The sequence below is a fragment of the Choloepus didactylus genome, chromosome 6 (genome assembly GCF_015220235.1).
Source record: "Choloepus didactylus isolate mChoDid1 chromosome 6, mChoDid1.pri, whole genome shotgun sequence".
NCBI classification, from domain to species: domain Eukaryota; kingdom Metazoa; phylum Chordata; class Mammalia; order Pilosa; family Megalonychidae; genus Choloepus; species Choloepus didactylus.
In genome coordinates this window covers 53,756,820-53,779,584 of record NC_051312.1, presented here as the reverse complement: position 1 = coordinate 53,779,584, position 22,765 = coordinate 53,756,820, and the positions used below count along the sequence as shown (strand labels likewise).

Genomic DNA, 22,765 nt, shown 5'->3' with positions numbered 1-22,765 from the left:
GCAGACTGCTGTGGACATAGAGAGACTTGGAGGCCCTCTTCACCAAGAACAGGAGCTTGGGGGACATAGCCAAGTGCAGATGATGGCTTTTGTCCTATAATTTAGCCCACTGGGTCCTGCTGTTTTAGTCCATTAGGGGCTGAAGCTCCATTGTTTTGGCTCCACCTCTGGCAGGTGGAGAGCTGGCAGACATTTAAAAACTCACAGTCTTCTTAGAGATATGGAGAACATCTTGCTGAAGAGCACCATCTGCTGGGAATGTCAGGAAAGTGCGACCTCAGGGAGTTGACAAAAAGGCTTTCTGGCGTCTTTCCTGACCCTCTTGCCAGGGCCCTGTGGAACTGGTCTGTGCCCCTCTTTATGGGTCTGTGGCTCTGTTTTGGCTGGGAAATACTGACAAAGAGTCAAGGAAGAGCCTTAACACAAAGCCCATCACAAACCTTAGACAAGAGAGAGAAACTAACTTTCAGAGTAAACCCATCAAGATAATCAGATGCTAGACATCAGCAAAAATCACAAGCCATAGTAAGAAGCAGGAAGACATGGCTCAGTCAGATGAACAAATTAAAAAATCAGAGATACAAAATTTTGAACAACTAATCAAAGATGTTCAAAGAAATCTCCTAAATCAATTCAAATTGATGAAAGAAAAAATGGCTAACAGGATAAAGGATATTAAGAAGACACTGGGTGAGCATAAAGTATGAAAGTATGGAAAGAAGCATAACAGAATTTATGGAAATGAAAGTAGCAATAGAAGGTATTAAAATACTCTAGAGGCATACAACAGCAGCTGTGGGCAGACAGAAGAAAGAATCAGTGAACTGTGAGACAGGACTATTTGAAATCTCACAGACAGAAGAACAGGTAGAGAAAATAGTGGAAAAAATTAAGCAGGTTCTCAGGGATTTGAATGACAGCATGAAGCACACAAACATACTCATCATGGGGATACCAAAAGGAGAAAGGAAAGGGGGCAGAAAGAATAGTTGGAAATAATAACCAAAAATTTCCCAGCACTTATGAAAGACATAAATACACATGTCTAAGAAGCACAAGGTACTCCAAATAGAAAAATTCCTAATAGATATACTCTGAGACACAAACTAATCAGAATGTCAAATGCTAAAGATAAAGAGAGATCCCAAAAGCAGCAAAAGCAGTTTGTCATATAAAAGGGAGAAGTGATATGATTAAGTGCTAATTTTTCATCAGAAACAATAGTGGCAAGAAGGCATGGTATGATATAGTTAATGTACTGAAAGAGAAAAACTGTTAGCCAAGAATTCTTTACCTGGCAAAACTGCCCTTAAAAACTGAGGGAGAATTTAAAATATTCACAGATAAACAGAAACAGAGAGTTCATTGGCAAGAGATCAGCCCTATAAGAAATACTAAAGGGAGTTCTGCAAGCTGAAAGGAAAAGACAAGACTTGGAGGAGAGTGTAGAAATGAAGATTATCAGTAAGGGTAACTAAAAGGTAAAGAGAGAGACAAAAATAAGATATGACATAAAAAGACCAAAGAATAAAATGGATAAAGTACTGCCTTTATAGTAATAACTTTGAACATTAATGAATTAAACTCCCCAATAAAAGACACAGATTGGCAGAATGGATAATAAAGTATATCCATCTATATGTTGTTTCTAAGAGACTCACCTTAGACCCAAGGACACAATTAGGTAGAAAGTGAAAGGTTGGAAAAAGATATTCTATGCAAACAGTAACCAAAAAAGAGCTGGGGTAGCTATACTAATATTGGACAAAATATACTTTAAATGCAAACTGTTAGAAGACACAAAGAGGGACATTATATATTACTGAAAGGGGGAATCCACCAGGAATAAATAATCATCATAAATATTTATGCACCTAGCCAGGGTGCCCCAAAATATATGAGGCAGACACTGACAAAACTGAAGGGAAAAATAGACATCTCTACAATAATATTTGGAGAATTCAATACACCACTTTTATCAATGCATAGAACTCCTAGACAGAGGATCAAAAAGGAAACAGTACCTAAATAATATAATAAATGAACTAGACCTAACAGATATATGTAGAACATTGCACACCAAAACAGCAGGATAAACATTTCTTATCAAGTTCCCATGGATCATTCTTCAAGATAGACCACATGTTGGGTCACAAAACAATTCTTAATAAAGTTAAAAAGACTGAAATTATACAAAGCACTTCCTCTGAACATAATGGAAGGAAGTTGGAAATCAATAACAGGAGGAGAACTGGAAAAGTTAAAAATATGTGGAGGCTAAACAACACTCAAGCAATCAGTGGGTCAAAGAAGAAACTTCAAGAGAAAGCGGTAAATACCTCCAGATGAATGAAAACATGAACACAATATATCAAAACACATGGGATGCAGCAACAGCAGTGTGAAGGGAAATTTAAGCCCTGAATGCCTACATTAAAAAAGAAGAAAAGGCTGAAATCAATGGCCTAACTGCACACTGGAGGAACTAGAAAAAGAATAGCAAACTAATCCCAAATCAAGAAGAAGGAAAGAAATAACAAGGATCAGAGGAGGAAAAAAAATGAAATTGAGAGTTAAAAAAACAATAGAGCAAATGAACAAAACCAAAAGTTTGAGAAAATCAATGCAATTGACAATCCCTTATCTAGGCTAACAAAGATAAAATAGAGAAGATGTAAATAAATAAAAGCAGAAATGAGAAGAGGGACATCATAAGAGGATACTATGAAGAACTTTATGCCAACAAATTAGGCAGCTTAGATGAAATGGACAAATTCCTAGAAGGACAAGAACAACCTACACTAACTTTAGAAGAAATAGAAGACCTTGGCAGACCAATTACAAGTAAAGAAATTGAATCAGAATTGTGACTCAATTTCACACTGACCCACATTGAACATCTCACCCTCCCCAGCCTTCCTCCAAGCCTCCTAGGTAAAGGACCACTTTACTTTCAGACCCTCTTTCTCCTAATGATACATTCAGTAGATGGGGAACCAGGTTACAGTCCAGTGAGTATGTGAGTTAGGGCACCAGCTATAAGAAAGATATTCTTACAGTAGTAGGGAAGTCAGTGAGGAATCAAAAGTCTTGAGTATCACAGGCTAGAAAACAGTACAAAACTTTAATGGTGAGGACAACTTGGGTTCAAAAACCATCGTCTTGAGGTTTGTTGACTATACTACCCTGAATTGACTTACACTAAGCCTTGATTTTCTCTTTTTAAAACAGGCTCTTAAAATGATCAAATGGCATAGTGTATGATAATGCCAAGCACAGAACCTGTATGGTATATTGTAGTGAGGTCTTAGTGATTATAGTACTCACTGTTGGTGCCATGCCAATAACTTATCAGCACTCACTGTTCAAGCACATGTAGATGGCATCGTAATGCACCTGATTGTCTGCTTGCGGGCTTTATGAGGTGTCATCATTAGCCTTTGGCCAGTGACTAAAGGGAGTTGAATAAAAATAGCTCCAGCTTCTTTTCCTCTCTGGAGGACAACTCTGTGAAATGTTCTATATTGCCTCCCAGAGCTCCCCAGAGGGATTGAACAATTGCTAACAGTGTTAGCCTGCTTAAAAATGTACCTTCTGTTGGCTTCCTTTCCTTCCATGTCTTACTTCGCACTTGTGTACCACTATTTATTGGAAGCACCTCCTCCCAAAACAATGTACATTCAATTCCTTGTATCAGGATCTGCTTCTGGGGAACCCCAATTAAAGACAGCAATATTTCTAGAAAATATGATGCAGCTAGGGAATTGAAAAATGCTTGTGCAATGGGATATATTCTCTTGCTGTTAGGAACTTTTGCCATCATGTAAAGACTACATGCAACATGGACAAGTTTTCCTCATAGGAGACCCTCTAGACCAATGACCCTCTAACCTACCCACCAGCCAATGGCAGTCACATGATGATCCCAACTGAGACCAGCAGAAGACCAACCAGATGAGCCTAGGCCAAATTGCTGATCCACAGAATTGTGGCCAAATAAAATTGTTGCTTCAAGAAATGTATTTTAAGGTGGTATGTTATATAGCAAAATAGATAACTGGTGGAACAATTGTTACCAGAAATGGGAAATGCTTTAACAAAACCCAAAAATACATGGGTGGCTTTGGGACTGGGTGGTGCACAAAGACATGGAAAGCAAAGGGGAGACTATTGCTGAAAAATGGAAAAGCAGTGATGAGACTTCTACAGGAATCTGGAAAAAGTCAGTGGGTTTTACTTCTCAGTTTAGTTCTACTGAATTCTGTCAATTCAGTCAAACCAGAGAGACGGCATGGAGAACAAGGTTGTGAAAAAAATTACTTGACCAGAAGTCAGACTCCTTGAATTCTAGTTTGAGCTTTGCCACTATCTCACTTTGTGATCTTAGCCTTTGGTTTCTCATCTGTGAAACAAGGGATACTGTTCCCACTGTATAATTCTAGATCTAAAATAAGAATGTATTCAAACGGTCATCTGTGATGTGGATATAAGTATTACTACAGACAAAAGTAAAAATAGAAGTTCAACACAGAAGTTGCATGTTTCAAGCCTATTTATTTTAAAATGTGAGAGAAAACATTTACCATCATTATGTTGGATTGTTTTCAAAATTCCAAACCTGCACCAGTTACATTCCTTTTTCCATCTCAGGAAAGAGTAGCTCCAGTGCATGTTAATTCAAGCCCAAATAACAGGGATTCATACTACACTCACTTTCTCTCACATCCCACATCCAATTCATCAGTGGATACTGGTGCTTATCCCCAACTTTCAAAATATATCCAAAATCTGACCACTTTGCATCATCTACTCTGTTGCCACCCTAATACCATTTCATGTTGCCCAGATTACTGCAATAGTCTCCAGTCACCTTGCTTCACCAGTCGACCCTCTACAATCATCTTCAATATGCAGCTAGAGTGATAGTCTTACATCACGTCACTCTTCTGTCCATACTCTGGAATGACCCATCTCTGCCCAAAGCCTGAAATGACCTATCTCACCCAAAATAAAGGCTAATCCTTACAATAACCTAAAAGCATTGGTTCTCAATCCTATAAGACCCTACATCCCCATTTTACAACAATTTTTATAACACCCTTTACTATGCTGAAATAGTAGACAGTGGCAATATTTTAGACCTATTTTCTAGTTTCAATAATATATAATTACTACAATACCATAGTTATAAAGAAGAACTAAAAGGAAAACAATTTATCAAAAAATATATATGATCTATAAATGCTCAGGAGCCACTATACAAGAAGACATAGTCAATCAGTAACTTGTGCAGTATTGTACTAAAAAAGGTTTGGAGTAAAGAGCAGTGAGTTCAGAAGCCATTTAGCCCAAGAATTCCAAGAAAACTGAGAGAGCTGAAGTACAGGTAGACATCAGAATATCAACTAGTATTAAGGGTTTATATGAGTATATGATTCAAGAAAGAAGGAAATACCTAATTGAAATGGAGATGATATGAAAAGACTAATTATAAACTGTCCAAGTGGAGATCATGAGATGGTATGATATTGCTAATAAGCTGAGCCTAATTTATAACTTGAGTGTAAGAACAATTCCCTATGCTTTGACATGGGACAGAGTAGTGAGAAAGCAGCATGGGGGCATAAATTCAATCCTAAAATTCCACTGCATATCAAAGCATCTAAATCAAGTGCCTATTGTTGTGTAACACCCACCCCAAAGCTCATCTTAAAAACCAGCCCAGATTTACAGAATAGGGAAAACACTCCACCTCTTCCCAGAAGTTGCTCAAAAGAATTTGTGGCACTATTTAAAGCACTAGCATCTATTCAGTTCATAGTACCTAAAAAAGAAGAGGGCATATCTTTGGATTAAATGACAGGAAATAGAGGAAAATCCCAAGAAACAGAAATTTAAGGTGCTTTCGAGAGATGGAATGGTATAAATTTAGAGGGAGTAACCACAACAAGAACAACAACAATAACTCAAAACTCTTACACAGTATTTACCATTTGCCAGGCTCTTTTAAAAGTCTTTGCATATAAGACCGATTGACTCCTCACAGACCCCTTTAGATAGATGCTTCTATTATCTCCATTTTACACATGGGAAGCTAGGTACAGAAAGTTAAGCAATTTTCCTAAAATCATGCAGCTAGCAATTCTCAGAGCTGGCATTCAAAGCCTGGTAAACTGAGTCTGGAGTCCATGCTTTTAACCCAAAGCCATACTGCCAACTTTTATAAAGGAAGAGGCAATTCCAAGATAATCTCAAGATATACTTTTCACAAGGTACATTTTTTCACAATAAATTTCTTATTACGATGGTCCTAAAATTTAAAAATATATAGAGGCAAAAATAGTAAATGTTTTAAAAATAACTATTTGTAAATTAAATTCAGTGAACTCCCTGTATTTCCTATGCCTATTCTAATAATCAAAAAGCAATCTCAAATTTTCTCAGCTACGTACCTGCAATTGTAACTGAACCACTTTACCAAAGCTGACTATAGCTAAGCATGTGTTGAGTAGCATATGTGGTTTAGACACATTGATCAGAATAACTAATGTGCTCAGTATAAAGACAATATTTTTATTTTATTTTAAATTTCTGGAAAAAATTTAGTTTATGCCTGTATATGTATAAACATATACATATGTTTTAAAACATTAATATTATTACATACTAAAGTACTACTAATTTATATTTGTAGTAGGTTTTTAGCATGAGGACATTAAAAAATCATGCAGTATATGGTACAATTATTAACTGTTTATATGTGTATTATGCATGCAAGACACCTGGTATCCCTGGCCCCTGCACCCGAAACTCCAGTAGTGCCACCCTGATCATCGTGAAAATCAAAATGCCCCACAACTATCCAGAGCTTCCTCTATACAGTACCTATCTAGCTAGAAAGGTTGCTATAAGAACAAAATGAGGTAATACATGTGAAATACTTAGAGCAATGCTTATCACACAGTTAAACACAGTGAAAATTTGTGTTATTTTTGTCTTACATAGTATATTTTTTTATTTCTCTCTCTCTCTCTTTCCAGCACTTAGGCAATTATTTTTTTAGAACACAGTTTTTGTTAAATAAATAATACATACATATGTACATACATACAAAACCGGAAAAATGCTTTTGGGAGTCCAATGTTTATAGTTGATTGGAAAAACCTAGGACATTTTTATATTTTCAAAAGCACATTAATGAGTAACAGGGATATGTATATATTTTAGGGTAAGCAAAAATTCAGTTATTTGCTTATGAAACTAAATCCCAGAGGATTTCATTAGTAGCTGTTGCATGACTCGACTCCAATTAGTTTCTTTTGGGGGGAAAGGGGATTTATGTTGGATATTTGGGATCTGATCTTCTATGGAATCATGTTTTAAGACATTCTAGACGTTTCCATTCTATTTGCCCAAATGGCTTTTGAGGCCTAAAGTAATCCTTTATACTTGTTCAGCTTAAAGAATTAAAAAAAAAAAAAAAAAAAAAAAAAAAAAAAAAAAAAAAAAAGTTAGTCTTCTGCTGGATTTTAGCAGGGGTTTTTTTGGTAAGGAAAATGAACATCTTTTTTCCTAGAAACTGATTTGGGGTCACACTTAAATAGCAAGCCTGCAAATTTCGTTTTGAAGATGATGTTTTTATTGAGAATTATTGCAAAGTCAAAAACATCACTGCCTCATTTTCCTCTCATGAAAATAATTCTTATATTTATATTACTTAGCAATTCCTTCCCATTAAAAATTTCATAATTTTATAAAAATATTACCATTTTCCCATTAAAAATTGGAGCTGAGTAATAATTTGTATTAACGTGATTAACTCTACTGACTGATGGAAATCCCAGTAAGTAGGGATACAGACAGAATAGTTTCTCAGTACCTTTTGTCCACTATATAATCTTGATTAAGTCACTTATCTGTATTTCAGTTTTCTTAACTGGAAAATGACCACACTCAGGGTATATATACCTCTTGCTTCTTACAGCAGTGATGTTAATGCTAATAAAAATCACAACAGTTCTCTTTTCTTGAGGATGTCCCACAAGCTAAGCAATGCATCAGGCATTTATATATAGGTTCTAATTTAGTAATTGAAGTAGCTCCATGGAACTGATATCATTATTTCCACTCAAGATATGGGTAAACAGATGTGTTTGTATCCAACGCTTAAGCTTTTTCCAGTAGCATTTTAATGCCTTTTCCATGATGTATAATTGCCCTGAAAATCAGTGAGCATTCTTCAAACACCGGGTTTATCATGTGTATGATGCTATTTGATTTTTTAATAGAATTAAAATAATGTTCAAGTGGAAGGAAAATAACAAGTCCTTTGTATGTAAGGAAAGGGGTAGTTCTCTTACCTCATAAGTGCTGGTGATGCCTGATCTGTAGAACACGGGCAGAAAGAGCTCTGATGTGAAGATGATGACAAATGCATAAGTAATGAAGAAGATCAGGAAGGAAGCCCCAAAGCGGTAGACCTCGGAGGGGGTTCCCAGGACAGTGACAGCTGACATGAAGCTGGCCGTCAGAGACAAGGCCACAGGGCCAAAGCTCATCTGCCTTCCCCCCACCAGGAACTCCCTAGAAGTCGCCTTTTTCCGCTCCTTAATGGCAAAAAACACCCCAATTCCAGAGGAGATGACAAAGAGGGCTGCAAATACAACATAATCCCAAACTGCAAAGCTCTTCACCTGTGGACTGTCCATGTTGGGAACTATGGCACCTGAGACTTAGTTTCAAACAGGTCTCAGGGAGAAGATGTTTCCAGAAGCAAAGCTCGGTGCAGCAAATGTTTTGCCAAGAGGAAAGAGTGAATCCCGGAAGAGAATGATGGCCAGAGGCACTTGTATTGATCTGCAGACACCAAGTTGTATTCAGGGAAGATCTCACAAGTTGACTGCAAAAGATAATCTGGCAGTGATGTTGGTACCAACAGGTAAGAACTTGAAATCTGACACTGACCAAAAGCTGTCTGTTGCTCTACTGAAGCACGTGACACGGAGAAGGAATTCAGATGTATTCTGAAATTAATAACTGCTGGAGGTGGAATGGTCTTGCCAGATAACATGCACTTTTATCTCCCAGATTTTTTTTTAACTTAAGGTTAAACATTACTGGGAAACATGGAAGTAATACAAGTTGACCAGCTCAGCATTTTTAATTAGTGAAACAAAATCTGTAAAGTGCAAATGCAGCCTTTAGTCTTGTCTTTCTTCTGAGTAAGGGGAAGTGGAGGATGTGTACCTGCAATTGCTGGAGGCAGTGGGTGTGGAGAGAAAGGAGCAAAGAACTAGGAGGCAGGTGACCTTTGGTCAAATCCTGCCTCAACCATGAGTGAGCTGTGATATTCTTGACAATCATTTAGCCTTTCTGAGCTTCATCAGGAACACTGGGAAAATAAGACCTTACAGGATTCTTATGAGTCTTTAAATGTCTCAACCTTCCTGATCCTCATTTTCCTGATTATAAAGTGAAAGGCAATAATACCTAAATCATTCTTGAGCATGACACTTGATTTTCTCCTGATTCTAGGCCTTGGAAAATTGATTTACAAGTAATTAATAAGTTCTTTTTAGCCCTCAGTTTACTTGAAACTTCCCTCCTTCATTTTAACCAGTTTACTGCATTTGTACCCAGAGGTTAAATTAAATTTCGGGTCAAATGAGAGAGGAATGATGAAAGGAAGATGTCCACCTACGAAGCCTTTGGGAGACAATCTCTCAATTTTGTTCAGGCTTTTCCTCCTTCAATTATCTTCCCCTTCCCATCTTTGCCCACCCTGCCTACCCTACAAGATCCAATCTGTCTTCTCTGCTCTCTGAAGCTTTTCCTGGCATGCCTTTCCCCCTAACTCCTGTAGGAAGTAGATTCACTTAGTATTTCCTTTGTAATTTGTAGTTATCCCCATCTATTTCCAGGAATGTGTGTGTATGGGTGTGCGTTCCTGTAGGAGTGAGTTGAGTGTTGCAGAGGGGGAAAGTGATTCCTAACCCAAATGGCAACTTGTAGTGGCTATTGGAGAAAATTTAGGAAGTTGCCAAAAAAGCAAAAGATGAAAACACAAATTATCCATAATGCCCAAAGCCAGAAACAATTCCTGTCTGTGTCCTGTTTAAACCCTTCCTCTAAGTTTGAAATATTGGTATGATCAGTGTTAATGAAAACTAGGTCTTTAATTATCTTAACCTAGACTTTTAATTATTGTTACCAGAAGGTATTCAAATTGAATAATAGTTTGGTTTTTGTTTGTTTGTTTTTTTTTTTTAAGTGATCTCAGTAGAAAATCAGAACTCCATTTGGCTTTCAGAGACTGGAGAGCATTGTACTTTAATATTAACACCACCTAAGTATTAATACTCAATCCAAAAGTCATGAAAACATCTTGTAGAAGTTAGGTGAATATTGGTACAAAACACAGTTGTTACATCAAAGAAGTCCCAAGGTTAAACACCAGACGTTTGTAGCTGAATACTGCTGATTTAACCTTCATCTAGAAACAGTATTATCTATATTATGACCTCCATTAGTCTAGGATTTCAAGGTAGTGGGGAAGCAGAGTGGCTAATGTCTGGGATGAGAAGGAAGCTTCATGCTGATCATGGTGAAATATTCCTTGGTTTCAATATTCTGCTGATTAGAAGGCACAGCATCAATGTATCAATAATTTTAAGAGGAAAAACAGAAACCATATATTCAATGAGTAGATTAATTAGAAGGCACATTCCTATTTATAAAATGTTAACATAGAGATGGAAAATGCGCCTGCCAGACTGGAAGAAACCAGTATCTCCTCCATCCTTTTATAGGTACCCCAGTGTCACCATTAATACTTGATTCCCGTAGTTTAAGGTCTTGTCCCCTGTCAGAATGTAAGCACCATCATCTACCACACACACACACGTAAACACACATACACACACACCAAACAAGGACCCCTGCACTCCCCGCCAGCTGTCCAATTATTCACCAGCCTGATAGGTTAGATTTGTAGTTATCACTAACAGGCTCTTTAATATAAAATAGATTCTTAACCTTGTTGGTGCAAGTCTTAATAGGAAAAAGAAAGAGATTTGAGGACATTAAATGCTACCAACAGGAAGAAAGGATAAAGAACTAGACAGATGAGGGGGGCGGTCCAAAGAAAAGACACCATTTGTTGCAATGTTACTAAGAGTAGATCTATATACCATGTTTATTTTGTCTGGGATAGAAGGGAGGAAAATACTCATGCACAAGCCTCAGACATTTTGAGAGTGCAATTTCATTAGTTTATGCTCTTCCCTCATCTATTCTAAAAGCCAATGGGAATAACAGGGTAGAAGGATAAAATGGCTGGTATTTTGGTTTGTTTTGATTTTAAACAGTATTAGCAAGGTCAGAACTGTGCCTCAGAAATATTAATCCACTTTAATACTGTTTATGTGATGCCTTTTTAAAATCCAATGGTCATCACCGAGGTTGGTTCAAAGAATCTCCACATTATAAGTAAGCTGCATTAAAGGGCATTGAAAGCAATCCTGGCCTTGGAGTTCTTAGCCCAATTATCATTTATCTCAAACAAATACCTAGAAGGCAAATTGGTGATACCAAGCTGCAGTTGAACAGAAAGGATTACTTTTACTTTTTCCCAAACTGCCATGCCATTGACCATAGCCGTTTAGCTGTTTCTGCCTTCCAAGGGAAATCGAATACTCCCTCTGTTGAAAAAGATAATTCTATATAAAGCTTACTTCTCCTTAGAAAGACTGACAGGGATGGGACCATGACCAAGGATTGTATCATGAAAAGTAAAAGACTTTAAATTCAGAAGTCTTGTTTTCACTTTGAGTTGCAAAAGACACACCCCACAATAGGAGACTCTTGATTGGCTCGTATTTCCCTTATGAGTACACAAATGTTAGGTCTGAGGAGAAAGTGGGGATGAGAGCAGAGCTCTCCTTGTGAAATAAACAGGCAATTTTTTTTTTTTTTTAATGCTGTGGGAATGGTGTTGGAGACCTGACATAGGGTGAAGACAAGGAAGGAAGTAGCAAAAGAATCTGACAGCAGGAACATTTCTCAAAACCAGAGAGAACTTCCCAGTATAAGGGATGTCTAAAGGAAATTTAGCAATGGGAATAATTAGTATTTAATTGTTAAATTCTTTGTTGTGTTGTGCTGGGTGTGATTCTCTTTTTAGCCCCAACCCTTTGGGAAAATCTGCTATATCACTGGCAGTCTAATGGTGTTTTATCATTAAACTAAAGGGAAAAAATTCTGTGTTCCACTTTGGGGAACAAAATGGGAGAGGGTGGTGGAAAATTGTTGGAAGAGGCAAAACCATACAGGGTAGAATGAGATTCTGTTTCAGCAGAAACAGGAGGAAGAGCCCCTGAGAATCTCTATGATTTTTGAGGTTGAATAGTGGAAGACCATTTGATATCTTATTTGTTCGGGATTGAATTGTGTACCACAACAAAAGACATAATGTTAACCTGCATTCTTGTGGGTGTGAATCCATTGTAAATAGGACCTTTTGAAGATGGTATTGTTAGGTAAGATGGGGCCAAATTCAATCAGGATGGGTCTTAATCTGTAATACTGAAGGCTTTACAAAGAGAGAAAATCGAGAGGCAGTCAGTTGGTAGAAACCAGAGAGTAGAAGAAGCCAAAAGTCAGTGGAAATGAGAGAATCCAGAGAGGGAAGAGAGATTGTCATGTGATGGAAGACTGCCATCGCCAGAACTCTACCAACACTCAGAGAAAAGATGACCCTGATGACGCCATTATTTTGGACTTCTTGTCTTCAAAATTGTGAGACAATAAATACTTGTTGTTTAAGCCAACCCATTGTATGGTATTTGTCATAGCAGCTCTGGCAAACTAAGACACTGATTCAATCAAAGCAGGAAATTGAGCCTCTTGACTTCCTTCCTTAAGCTGAAGGATGTGAGGCAGCCAGTAGTTGACACATGAATTTCACTCACGTATGTTGATCAGAAAACATGTTTGTTCCCCAAGTCCAGAAGTCCTGGTGTGATAAAGTAGAAAACATCCTTTACCTGAAACAAGGGACCAAATCACTCTTCTCTACCTTCTGTCTAAGCCATCTGTGATTTTGGACACATTCATAAATTTCTGTGATTCTTAAGCTAGCACATTTGGAAAAATGATACAGATGATCTTAATAATTAGAGAATTAAACTAATGTAAGTAACTAAATCAACTTGTACATGTCTTCACTCAAATGTCACCTTCCCTGACTAACCTTTTAAACTGCCAACCACCACATCGCCAAACTCCCTCCTCTACTCTATTTTTCACCATAAAATTTACACCCTGCTAATAAACTACATAGCTTTTTTTTTTTTTTTTGACTTTTATAAAAGGAATTTATTAGGTCACAAATTTACAGTCCTAAGGCCATAAAAGTGTCCAAACTGAGGCATCAACAAGAGGATAACTTTACTGAGGAAAGGCTGATGGCATCCAAAACACCTCTGTCAGCTGGGAAGACATGTGGCTGGTGTCTGCTGGTCCTTTGCTCCTGGGTTGTGTTGCTTTCAGCTTCTGATTCCAGTGGCTTTCTCTTTTAAGTATCTGTGGGTTCTCACTTAGCTTTCCCTGGGCAAACTTCTGGGCTTTATCTCTTAGCTTAGCATCCTCAAACATCTTCCTGTTGGCAACTCCAAACATCTGGTTCTGTGTTGGCCCCTGAGCTCTCTTAAGGACTCTGGTGAACTAATTAAGACCCACCCTGATTGGGCAAGGTCACACCTCCATGGAAGTAATCTAATCAAAAGGTCCCACCCACAATTGGGTGGGTCACAGCTCCACAGAAATAACCTAATCAAAAGATCCCACCCACAATAGGTCTGCCCCCACAAGAGTGGATTAAAAGAACATAGCGTTTTATGGGGTACATCGATTCAAACCAGCACACCACCTTATGTTGCCCCTCTGCAGTTGCACCATCCCCCAATCTTTTTATTTTTTTTCTTGGCAGCCTCCAGTTTCATTTTTTTTTTAAATATTCATTTTATTGAGATATATTCACATACCATGCAGTCATACAAAACAAATCATACATTCGATTGTTCACAGTACCGTTACATAGTTGTGCATTCATCACCAAAATCAATCCCTGACACCTTCATTACCACACACACAAAAATAGCAAGAATAATAATTAAAGTGAAAAAGAGAAATTTAAGTAAAAAAGAACACTGGGTGCCTTTGTTTGTTTGTTTGTTTTTTCGTTCCCCCATTTTTCTACTCATCCATCCATAAACTAGACAAAGGGGAGTGTGGTCCTTATGGCTTTCCCAATCCCATTGTCACCCTTCATAAGCTACATTTTTATACAATCATCATCAAGATTCATGGGTTCTGGGTTGTAGTTTGATAGTCTCAGATATCTACCGCCAGCTACTCCAATTCATTAGAACCTAAAAAGGGTTGTCTATACTGTGCGTAAGAGTGCCCACCAGAGTGACCTCTCAGCTCCTTTTGGAATGTGTCTGCCACTGAAGCTTATTTCATTTCCTTTCACATCCCCCTTTTGGTCAAGAAGATGTTCTCCATCCCATGATGCTGGGTTTACATTCCTTCCCGGGAATCATATTCCACATTGCCAGGGAGGTTCATTCCCCTGGGTGTCTGATCCCACATAGGGGGGGAGGGCAGTGATTTCACCTGCCAAGTTGGCTTAGCTAGAGAGAGAGGGCCACATCTGAGCAACAAAGAGGCATTCAGGAGGAGGCTCTTAGGCACAATGATAGGGAGGCCTAGCTTCTCCTTTGCATCAACAGTCTTCCCAAGGGCAAGTCCTCTGGTAGAGGGCTCAACCCATCAAACCACCAGTCCCCTATGTCTGTGAGCACACCAGCAACCATCGAGGTGGGGCAGGCCAATACCCCTGCATTCTCCACCAGCTCCTTAATGGGGACCTGCATATTTTTTTCCTTGTTTTTTTTTTTTATTAACTTTTTTTTTTTAAATCAGCTGTATAAAAAATAAAAAAAAAAAATTTAAAAACATGCAGTAAAAGGACATTTCAAACAGACCATAACAAGGGAGTAAGGAAAAGACAGCTAACCTAAGATAACTACTTTATTTCCAACATGTTCTACTCTATCCCAAGAAAGTAACTTAATATAGCAACATTTCTGTGAACGTGTTCCTATTATATCTATCAGAAATTAATAGACCATAGTCATTCCTTGGCATTCCCAGAATGTTAAATTTACCCACGACAGCTTATTTGTTCTTATTGGGTTATCATATCCCCTTCCTTAATTGCTCTCTATCACTAGTTCCCCTACATTCTACATTATAAACCATTTGTTCCACATTTTTCAAAGTTCACATTACTGGTAGCATATAATATTTCTCTTTTTGTGCCTGGCTTATTTCGCTCAGCATTATGTCTTCAAGGTTCAACCATGTTGTCATATGTTTCACAACATCGTTCCTTCTTACTGCCGTGTAGTATTCCATCGTGTGTATATACCACATTTTATTTATCCACTCATCTGTTGAAGGACATTTGAGTTGTTTCCATTTCTTGGCAATTGGGAATAATGCTGCTATGAACACTGGCTTGCAGATATCTGTTCGGGTCACTGCTTTCCTTTCTTCTGAGTATATACCAAGAAGTGCAATCGCTGGATCAAAGGGTAACTCTATATCTAGTTTTCTAAGGAAGTGCCAGACTGACTTCCAGAGTGGCTGAACCATTATACAGTCCAACCAACAATGAATAAGGGTTCCAATTTCTCCACATCCCCGCCAGCATTTGTAGTTTCCTGTTCGTTTAATGGCAGCGATTCTAATTGGTGTGAGACGGTATCTCACTGTGGTCTTAATTTGCATCTCTCTAATAGCTAGTGAAGCTGAACATTTTTTTCATGTGTTTCTTGGACATTTGTATTTCTTCTTCAGAGAACTATCTTTTCATATCTTTTGCCCATTTTATAATTGGGCTGTCTGTACTATCGTCATTGAGTTGTAGGTTTTCTTTATATATGCAAGATATCAGTCTTTTGTCAGATACATGGTTTCCAAAAACTTTTTCCCATTGAGTTGGCTGCCTCTTTACCTTTTTGACAAATTCCTATGAGGTACAGAAACTTCTAAGCTTCAGGAGTTCCCATTTATCTATTTTTTCTTTCGTTGCTTGTGCTTTGGGTGTAAAGTCTAGGAACTGGCTGCCTAATGCAAGGTCTTGAAGATGTTTCCCTACATTATCTTCTAGGAGTTTTATGGTATTTTCTTTTATATTGAGATCTTTGATCCATTTTGAGTTAATTTTTGTATAGGGTGTGAGGTAGGGGTCTTCTTTCATTCTTTTGGATATGTATATCCAACTCTCCCAGGTCCATTTGTTGAAAAGACCGTTATGACCCAGTTCAGTGACTTTGGGGGCCTTATCAAAGATCAGTCAGCCATAGATCTGGGGGTCTATCTCCAAATTCTCAATTCGATTCCATTGATCCATGTGCCAGTACCATGCTGTTTTGACAACTGTGGCTTTATAATAAGCTTCAAAGTCAGGGAGTGTAAGTACTCCCACTTCGTTTTTCTTTTTTGGAGTGTCTTCAGCAATTTAAGGCATCTTCCCTTTCCAAATAAATTTGATTACTAGCTTTTCCAAGTTTGCAAAGTAGGTTGTTGCAATTTTGATTGGGATTGCATTGAATCTGTAGATGAGTTTGCGTAGAACTGACATGTTAATGAAATTTAGCCTTCTTATCCATGAACATGGAATATTTTTCTATGTTCTATTTCTTTTAGTAGAGTTACGTAGTTTCCTTTGTATAGGTCTTTTACATCTTTGGTTAAGTTTATTCCTAGGTACTTGATTTTTTTTAGTTGCTATTGAAAATGGTATCTTTTTCTTGAGTGTCTCTTCAGTTCGTTCATTTCTAGCATATAGAAACATTACTGACTTATGTGCATTAATCTTGTATCCCACTACTTTGCTAAATTTCTTTATTAGCTCTAGTAGCTGCATCTTCGATTTCTTGGGGTTTTCCAGATATAAGATCATATCATCTGCAAACACTGACAGTTTTACTTCTTCCTTTCCAATTTGGATGCCTTTTATTTCTTTGTCTTGCCGGATTGCCCTGGCTAGCACTTCCAGCACAATGTTGAATAACAGTGGTGATAGCAGATATCCTTGTCTTGTTCCTGATCTTAGAGGGAAGGCTTTCAGTCTCTCATCATTGAGTAGTATGCTGGCTGTGGGTTTTTCATATATGCTCTTTATCATATTGAGGAAGTTTCCTTCAATTCCTACCTTTTGAAGTGTTTTCATCAAAAAGGGATGTTTGGATTTTGTTGAATGCTTTTTCAGCATCTAATGAGATGATCATTTGATTTTTCCCTTTTGATTTGTTAATGTGTTGTAATACACTGATTGATTTTCTTATGCTGAACCATCCTTTCATGCCTGGAATGAACCCCACTTGGTCATGGTGTATGATTTTTTTAATGTGTCTTTGGATTCGATTTGCAAGTATTTTGTTGAGGATTTTTGCATCTATATTCATTAGGAAGATTGGCCAATAGTTTTCCCTTTTTGTAGCATCTTTGCCTGATTTTGGAATTAGATTGATGTTAGCTTCATAAAATGAGTTAGGTAGTGTTCCAATTTCTTCAATGTTTTGAAAGAGTTTAAGTAAGATTGGTGTCAGTTCTTTTTGGAAAGTTGGGTAGAATTCCCCTGTGAAGCCATCTGGCCCTGGGCATTTACTTGTGGAAAGCTTTTTGATGACTGATTGGATCTCTTTGCTTGTGACTGGTTGGCTGAGGTCTTCTGTTTCTTCTCTGGTTAGTCTAGGTTGTTCATATGTTTCCAGGAAATTGTCCATTTCTTCTACATTATCCAGTTTGTTGCCATACAGTTGTTCATAATATCCTCTTATAATTTTTTAAATTTCTGCAGTAATGCCACCTTTCTCATTCACTATTTTGTTTATATGGGTCTTCTCTTTTTGATTTTGTCAGTCTAGCTAGGGGCTTGTCAATCTTGTTGATCTTCTCAAAGAACCAACTTTTGGTGTTATTTTTCCTCTCTATTGTTTTTTTGTTCTCTATGTCATTTATTTCTGCTTTAATCCTTGTTATTTCTTTTCTTCTACTTGGTTTAGGATTGGTTTGCTGTTCATTTTCTAGCTTCTTCAGTTGATCCATTAGTTCTTTGATTTTGGCTCTTTCTTCCTTTTTAATATATGCGTTTAGTGCTATAAATTCCCCCCTCAGTGCTGCTTTTGCTGCATCCCATAGGTATTGGTATGTTGTGTTCTCATTTTCATTTGTCTCTATATATTTGGCAATTTCTCTTGCTATTTCTTCTTTAACCCATTGATTGTTTAGGAGTGTGTTGTTTAACCTCCAGGTATTTGTGAATTTTCTAAATCTCTGATGGTTATTGACTTCTAATTGTTTTCCATTGTGGTCAGAGAATGTGCTTTGAATAATTTCATTTTTTTTAAATTTATTAAGGCTTATTTTATGTCCCAGCATATGATCTATTCTGGAGAAAGGCCCATGAGCACTAGAGAAGAATGTGTATCCTGGTGATTTGGGATGTAATGTTCTATATATGTCTGTTAAATCCAATTCATTTATCAGATTGTTTAGGTTTTCAGTTTCCTTATTGGTCTTCTATCTGGTTGATCTATCTATAGGAGAAAGTGATGTGTTGAAGTCTCACACAATTATTGTGGAAACATCAACTGCTTCCTGTAGTTTTGCCAGTGTTTCTCTCATGTATTTTCTGGCACCTTGTTTGAGTGCATAAACATTTATGATTGTTATTTCTTTTGTTGAATTACCCCTTTTATAAGTATGTAGTGGCCTTCTTTGTCTGTCATAACATCCTTGCATTTAAAGTCCACTTTATCTGAGATTAATATTACTACACCTGCTTTCTTTTGGCTGTAGCTTGCATGAAATAATTTTTTCCATCCTTTCACTTTCAATTTCTTTGTGTCCCTGTGTCTAAGATGAGTCTCTTGTATGCAACATATTGATGGTTCATTTTTTTAATCCATTCTATGAATTTATATCTTTTAATGGGGGGTTTAATCCATTTACATTCAACATTATAACCATGAAGGCATTTCTTGAATCAGCCGTCTTATCCTTTGGTTTATGTTTGTCATATATATTTTTTCCCTCTCTCTATTAATATCCTTTAATGTACCCATATTGAAAATCTTTAGTACTGAACCTTTCTTCATATCTCTCTCTCCTTTCTTTGTTTCTCTGTCTGTAGGGCTCCTTTTAGTATCTCCAGTAGGGCAGGTCTCTTGTTAGCATATTCTCTCAGCATTTGCTTGTCTGTGAAAAATTTAAGCTCTCCCTCAAATTTGAAGGAGAACTTTGCTGGATAAAGTATTCTTGGTTGGAAATTTTTCTCTCTCAGAATTTTAAATATGTCATGCCACTGCCTTCTTGCCTCCATGGTGGCTGCTGAGTAGTCACTACTTAGTCTTATGTTGTTTCCTTTGAATATGGTGAATTGCTTTTCTCTTGCTGCTCTCAGAACTTGCTCTTTCTCTTCTGTATTTGACAGTGTGATCAGAATATGTCTTGGAGTGGGTTTATTTGGATTTATTCTACTTGGAGTTCACTGGGCATTTATGATTTGTGTATTTATGGTGTTTAGAATATTTGGGGAGTTTTCCCCAACAATTTCTTTGAATACTCTTCCTAGACCTTTACCCTTTTCTTCCCCTTCTGGAACACCAATGAGTCTTATGTTTGGACATTTTATATTACCTATCATATCCCTGAGGTCCATTTCAATTTTTTAAAATTTTTTACCCCATTCTTTCTTTTATGCTTTCATTTTCCATTCCATCATCTTCCAGGTCACTGATTCATTGCTCTGCTTCCTTTAGTCTTGTATTATGAGTATCCAGAATTTTTTTAATTTGGTCAATAGTTTCTTTAATTTCCATAAGACCATTTTTTTTTTTATTTACTCTTACAATTTCTTCTTTATGCTCTTCTAGGGTCTTCTTAATGTCCTTTGTATCCTGTGCCATGCTCTTCTTCATGTCCTTTATATCCTGTGCCATGGTCTCATTGTTTATCTTTAGTTCTTTGATTAATTGCTCCAGGTACTATGTCTCCTCTGATCTTTTGATTTGGTTGCTTGGGCTTGGGTTATCCATATCATCTGCTTTTTTCATATGCTTTAAAATTTTCTGTTGTTTTTGGCCTCTTGTCATTTGCTTAACTTGATAGGGTTCTTCTGGGATTTGTAGACTGACTGAAATCTTTATCTCTAATTTGTCAGCCTCATGGAGTACGCTTTCTCTAACTAACCAGCAGGTGATGTCCACGAGCCACCTATGCCCCTCAAGCCAGTTCTCCCCCACTTTGTCTTTGTGGTGAGTGGGAGAGTGAGTCTTGTGGGGTCCAATTGGTGTACCAAGCTTGCATGAGTAGTTGGTGTTTCCCACCTGTATATAGGGCATTTGTCTGGGTGGTCTGGGGGAGGCACCTCTAACAATCAAATCTCCCTGGTGTTCCTGGAGATTTAAAGCTGCTGCAATAGTCTAATCCTTCAGTTCAGTCCTGCCACAGTTTGTCTCTGCCACTGACCCACATGTCCTTGGTATTGGCGTATGGCCCCTGAGACTTGTGAGTGGGTCTCTCTTCCAGGCCATGCACCCCCAGGTCCTCTGTTGAGGGATGACTGTGCTATGTCACAGGTGAGTGCCATCCCCCAGGGTGGTTCTGGGCTGCAGGGCTGTGTAGGGAGGTTCCCAGTCTGCTGAAAGGATGGCTGAATTGGGCATGTTAATTCACACTGCTCTGCCCTCCCAACTCTGGGACAACCAGCTGAGGGTGCAGGGAAGGCTAATGTCCATGCCCGATTTTGTGGTGTGTGCATGTGTTATTGGAAGCACTTTCGTCACACTGGGTTGTCTGGGGCAGCTCTAGGCTGTGGGGCTGGCGATGGGCAGGAGTGTTCACTGTCACCAGGATGATGGCTGTGAGAGGACACCCCCCTTTTCTTGGGAAGTTGTGGTGTTTAGTGAATTTTCTCAGCCATTGGACTTATTACCTTTTGTCTCAGAGCTCTCTTAGTTCTGCTCTTGTCTTCACCTGCCCAAATTGCAAATCTTTGAGGCTTTTTGTATCAGGCTTCTTAGAGTAATTGTTTTAGAAAAAGAGAAAATGATTTAGAAAAAAAAAAAAAGGCCCTCCTTGCAGATCTGATGGGTTATTGAAATGCTAAGAGACAAAGCAACTAGGGCCATTAAGGAAAGGTCCAGGAGGCAGAGAAACTGGTTTTTCTTCTGGATTTGCATATGAGCCTGACTCTGAGCTCTGCCCTTCCCCTTTCTATGTTCACCAGAACTCCAAAAAACCTCCACTTTCATTTTTGGGTTTTTCTTGCTGTTTTTGCTATCCCTATCTCCTCTCCACCAGGCTGGCTGTTCCCAGATTCTCTGGTGTCTGGTCTCAGTCTATCTATGATTGGAGTTTGGATCAGTAGAATGAGTTTCTGATAAGAGCTGCCACTGCAGTTCTCCCTGCTTGTTCCCAGCGCTGACAGCCCCTCCTCCCATGGGACTGAGCCTGGCAGGGAGGGGCCGTGGGTCCCCTGGAGACGAAAACTTGCAGATTTCGCTGATCTCAGCAGTTTCACATGTTCATGAGTGTTGTATGAAGTATGCCCAAAGTCAAATTGCTCTGCGGTGTCCAGTCCACACAGTACCTGGCTTTCTACCTACTTCCCTGGAGGAGTAACTAAAACATACACCTCAGCACTTCGCCATCTTGCCCCCTTTACATAGTTTTTTAAACTATTAACCTCCCTTCATTTGAATGTAAGCTCCCCAAAATGCTTTGTCTGATTTGTTCTCTAATGTACCCAGAGTACCCAGAAATTCCTGCCCCATAGTAGACACTCAATAAATTGAATTAATTATATAAATTTTAGGGGAACATTTCAGCATTATAAACTATTTTTAATTCCTGTTTTTATGGCTAAAGTTAAAAAAGTAAAAAGCCAATAAAATGTTTTTAAAGCTTTTATTAAAACCTGAATATTTACCTATCCCAGAACTCATTTTCCTATGTAATTAGAAACTAAAATTTGTATTTCATCCTATCAGATTCCCTGAGTTTATGTTGGCTAAATGTGACATAGTCAAACCTTTATTGTCGTATCCCACATACTTAAATGGTAGATGTTGATTCAAACCTTTAAGAGGCAAATTTCAGAGTCCACCTGTAGAGGGTTAAACCATATTAAAAAGGTATCACAAGTATATAGTAAACACATAGAACATCTGAAGGAAAGCTGCACATTAGAAAGGCAAAATGAGCATCAGATCAAGGCCCTTCCTTGTCTCTCAAGTCCCTAAGTAATAGCTTGTTCTAGAAAGGCAAAGGGGAAAACCATCAAAATGATCCATTATGGCTTTGATTTTAGGCTTTTGATTTAGGCTCGTGGATATAAAACAGGACTTTGGAATAAACATCAAAAGAGGAAGGGAATCTACTGTATTGGACACTTTGTACATCATCTCATTTTGATAACTAAATAGCTGTAAAATCTGATAACTAAATAGCTATAAAATTAGATGCCAATAGCCTGATTTTACAAATTTTAAAAAATGATGCTCATGGAAGTTAAGTGCCTTGTCTAAGGTTAAGGTCATACAACTGCTAAGTGGTGATTTTAGAATCAAACCTAATCCTAGATGACTCGAATTCTATTTTCTTTGTACTATTTCTTCCACAGACAGTT

At 37.9% G+C, this 22,765-nt stretch overlaps 1 protein-coding gene across 3 annotated transcripts in view; it reads right to left on the bottom strand.

Moving 5' to 3' along the window:
* SLC5A12 (solute carrier family 5 member 12) overlaps positions 1–9,215 on the bottom strand; it is a 47,748-nt gene extending 38,533 nt beyond the window's left edge. For 2 of the 3 annotated variants that reach the window (XM_037840359.1, XM_037840361.1), the window contains exon 1: positions 8,361–9,215. In XM_037840359.1, the coding sequence (XP_037696287.1) occupies positions 8,361–8,708 (348 nt within the window). In that variant the 5' untranslated portion in view covers positions 8,709–9,215. The remainder of the gene's footprint in view (positions 1–8,360) is intronic. The other variant, XR_005217466.1, reaches the window with a different exon arrangement.
* Between the last annotated feature and the right edge of the window lie 13,550 nt (positions 9,216–22,765).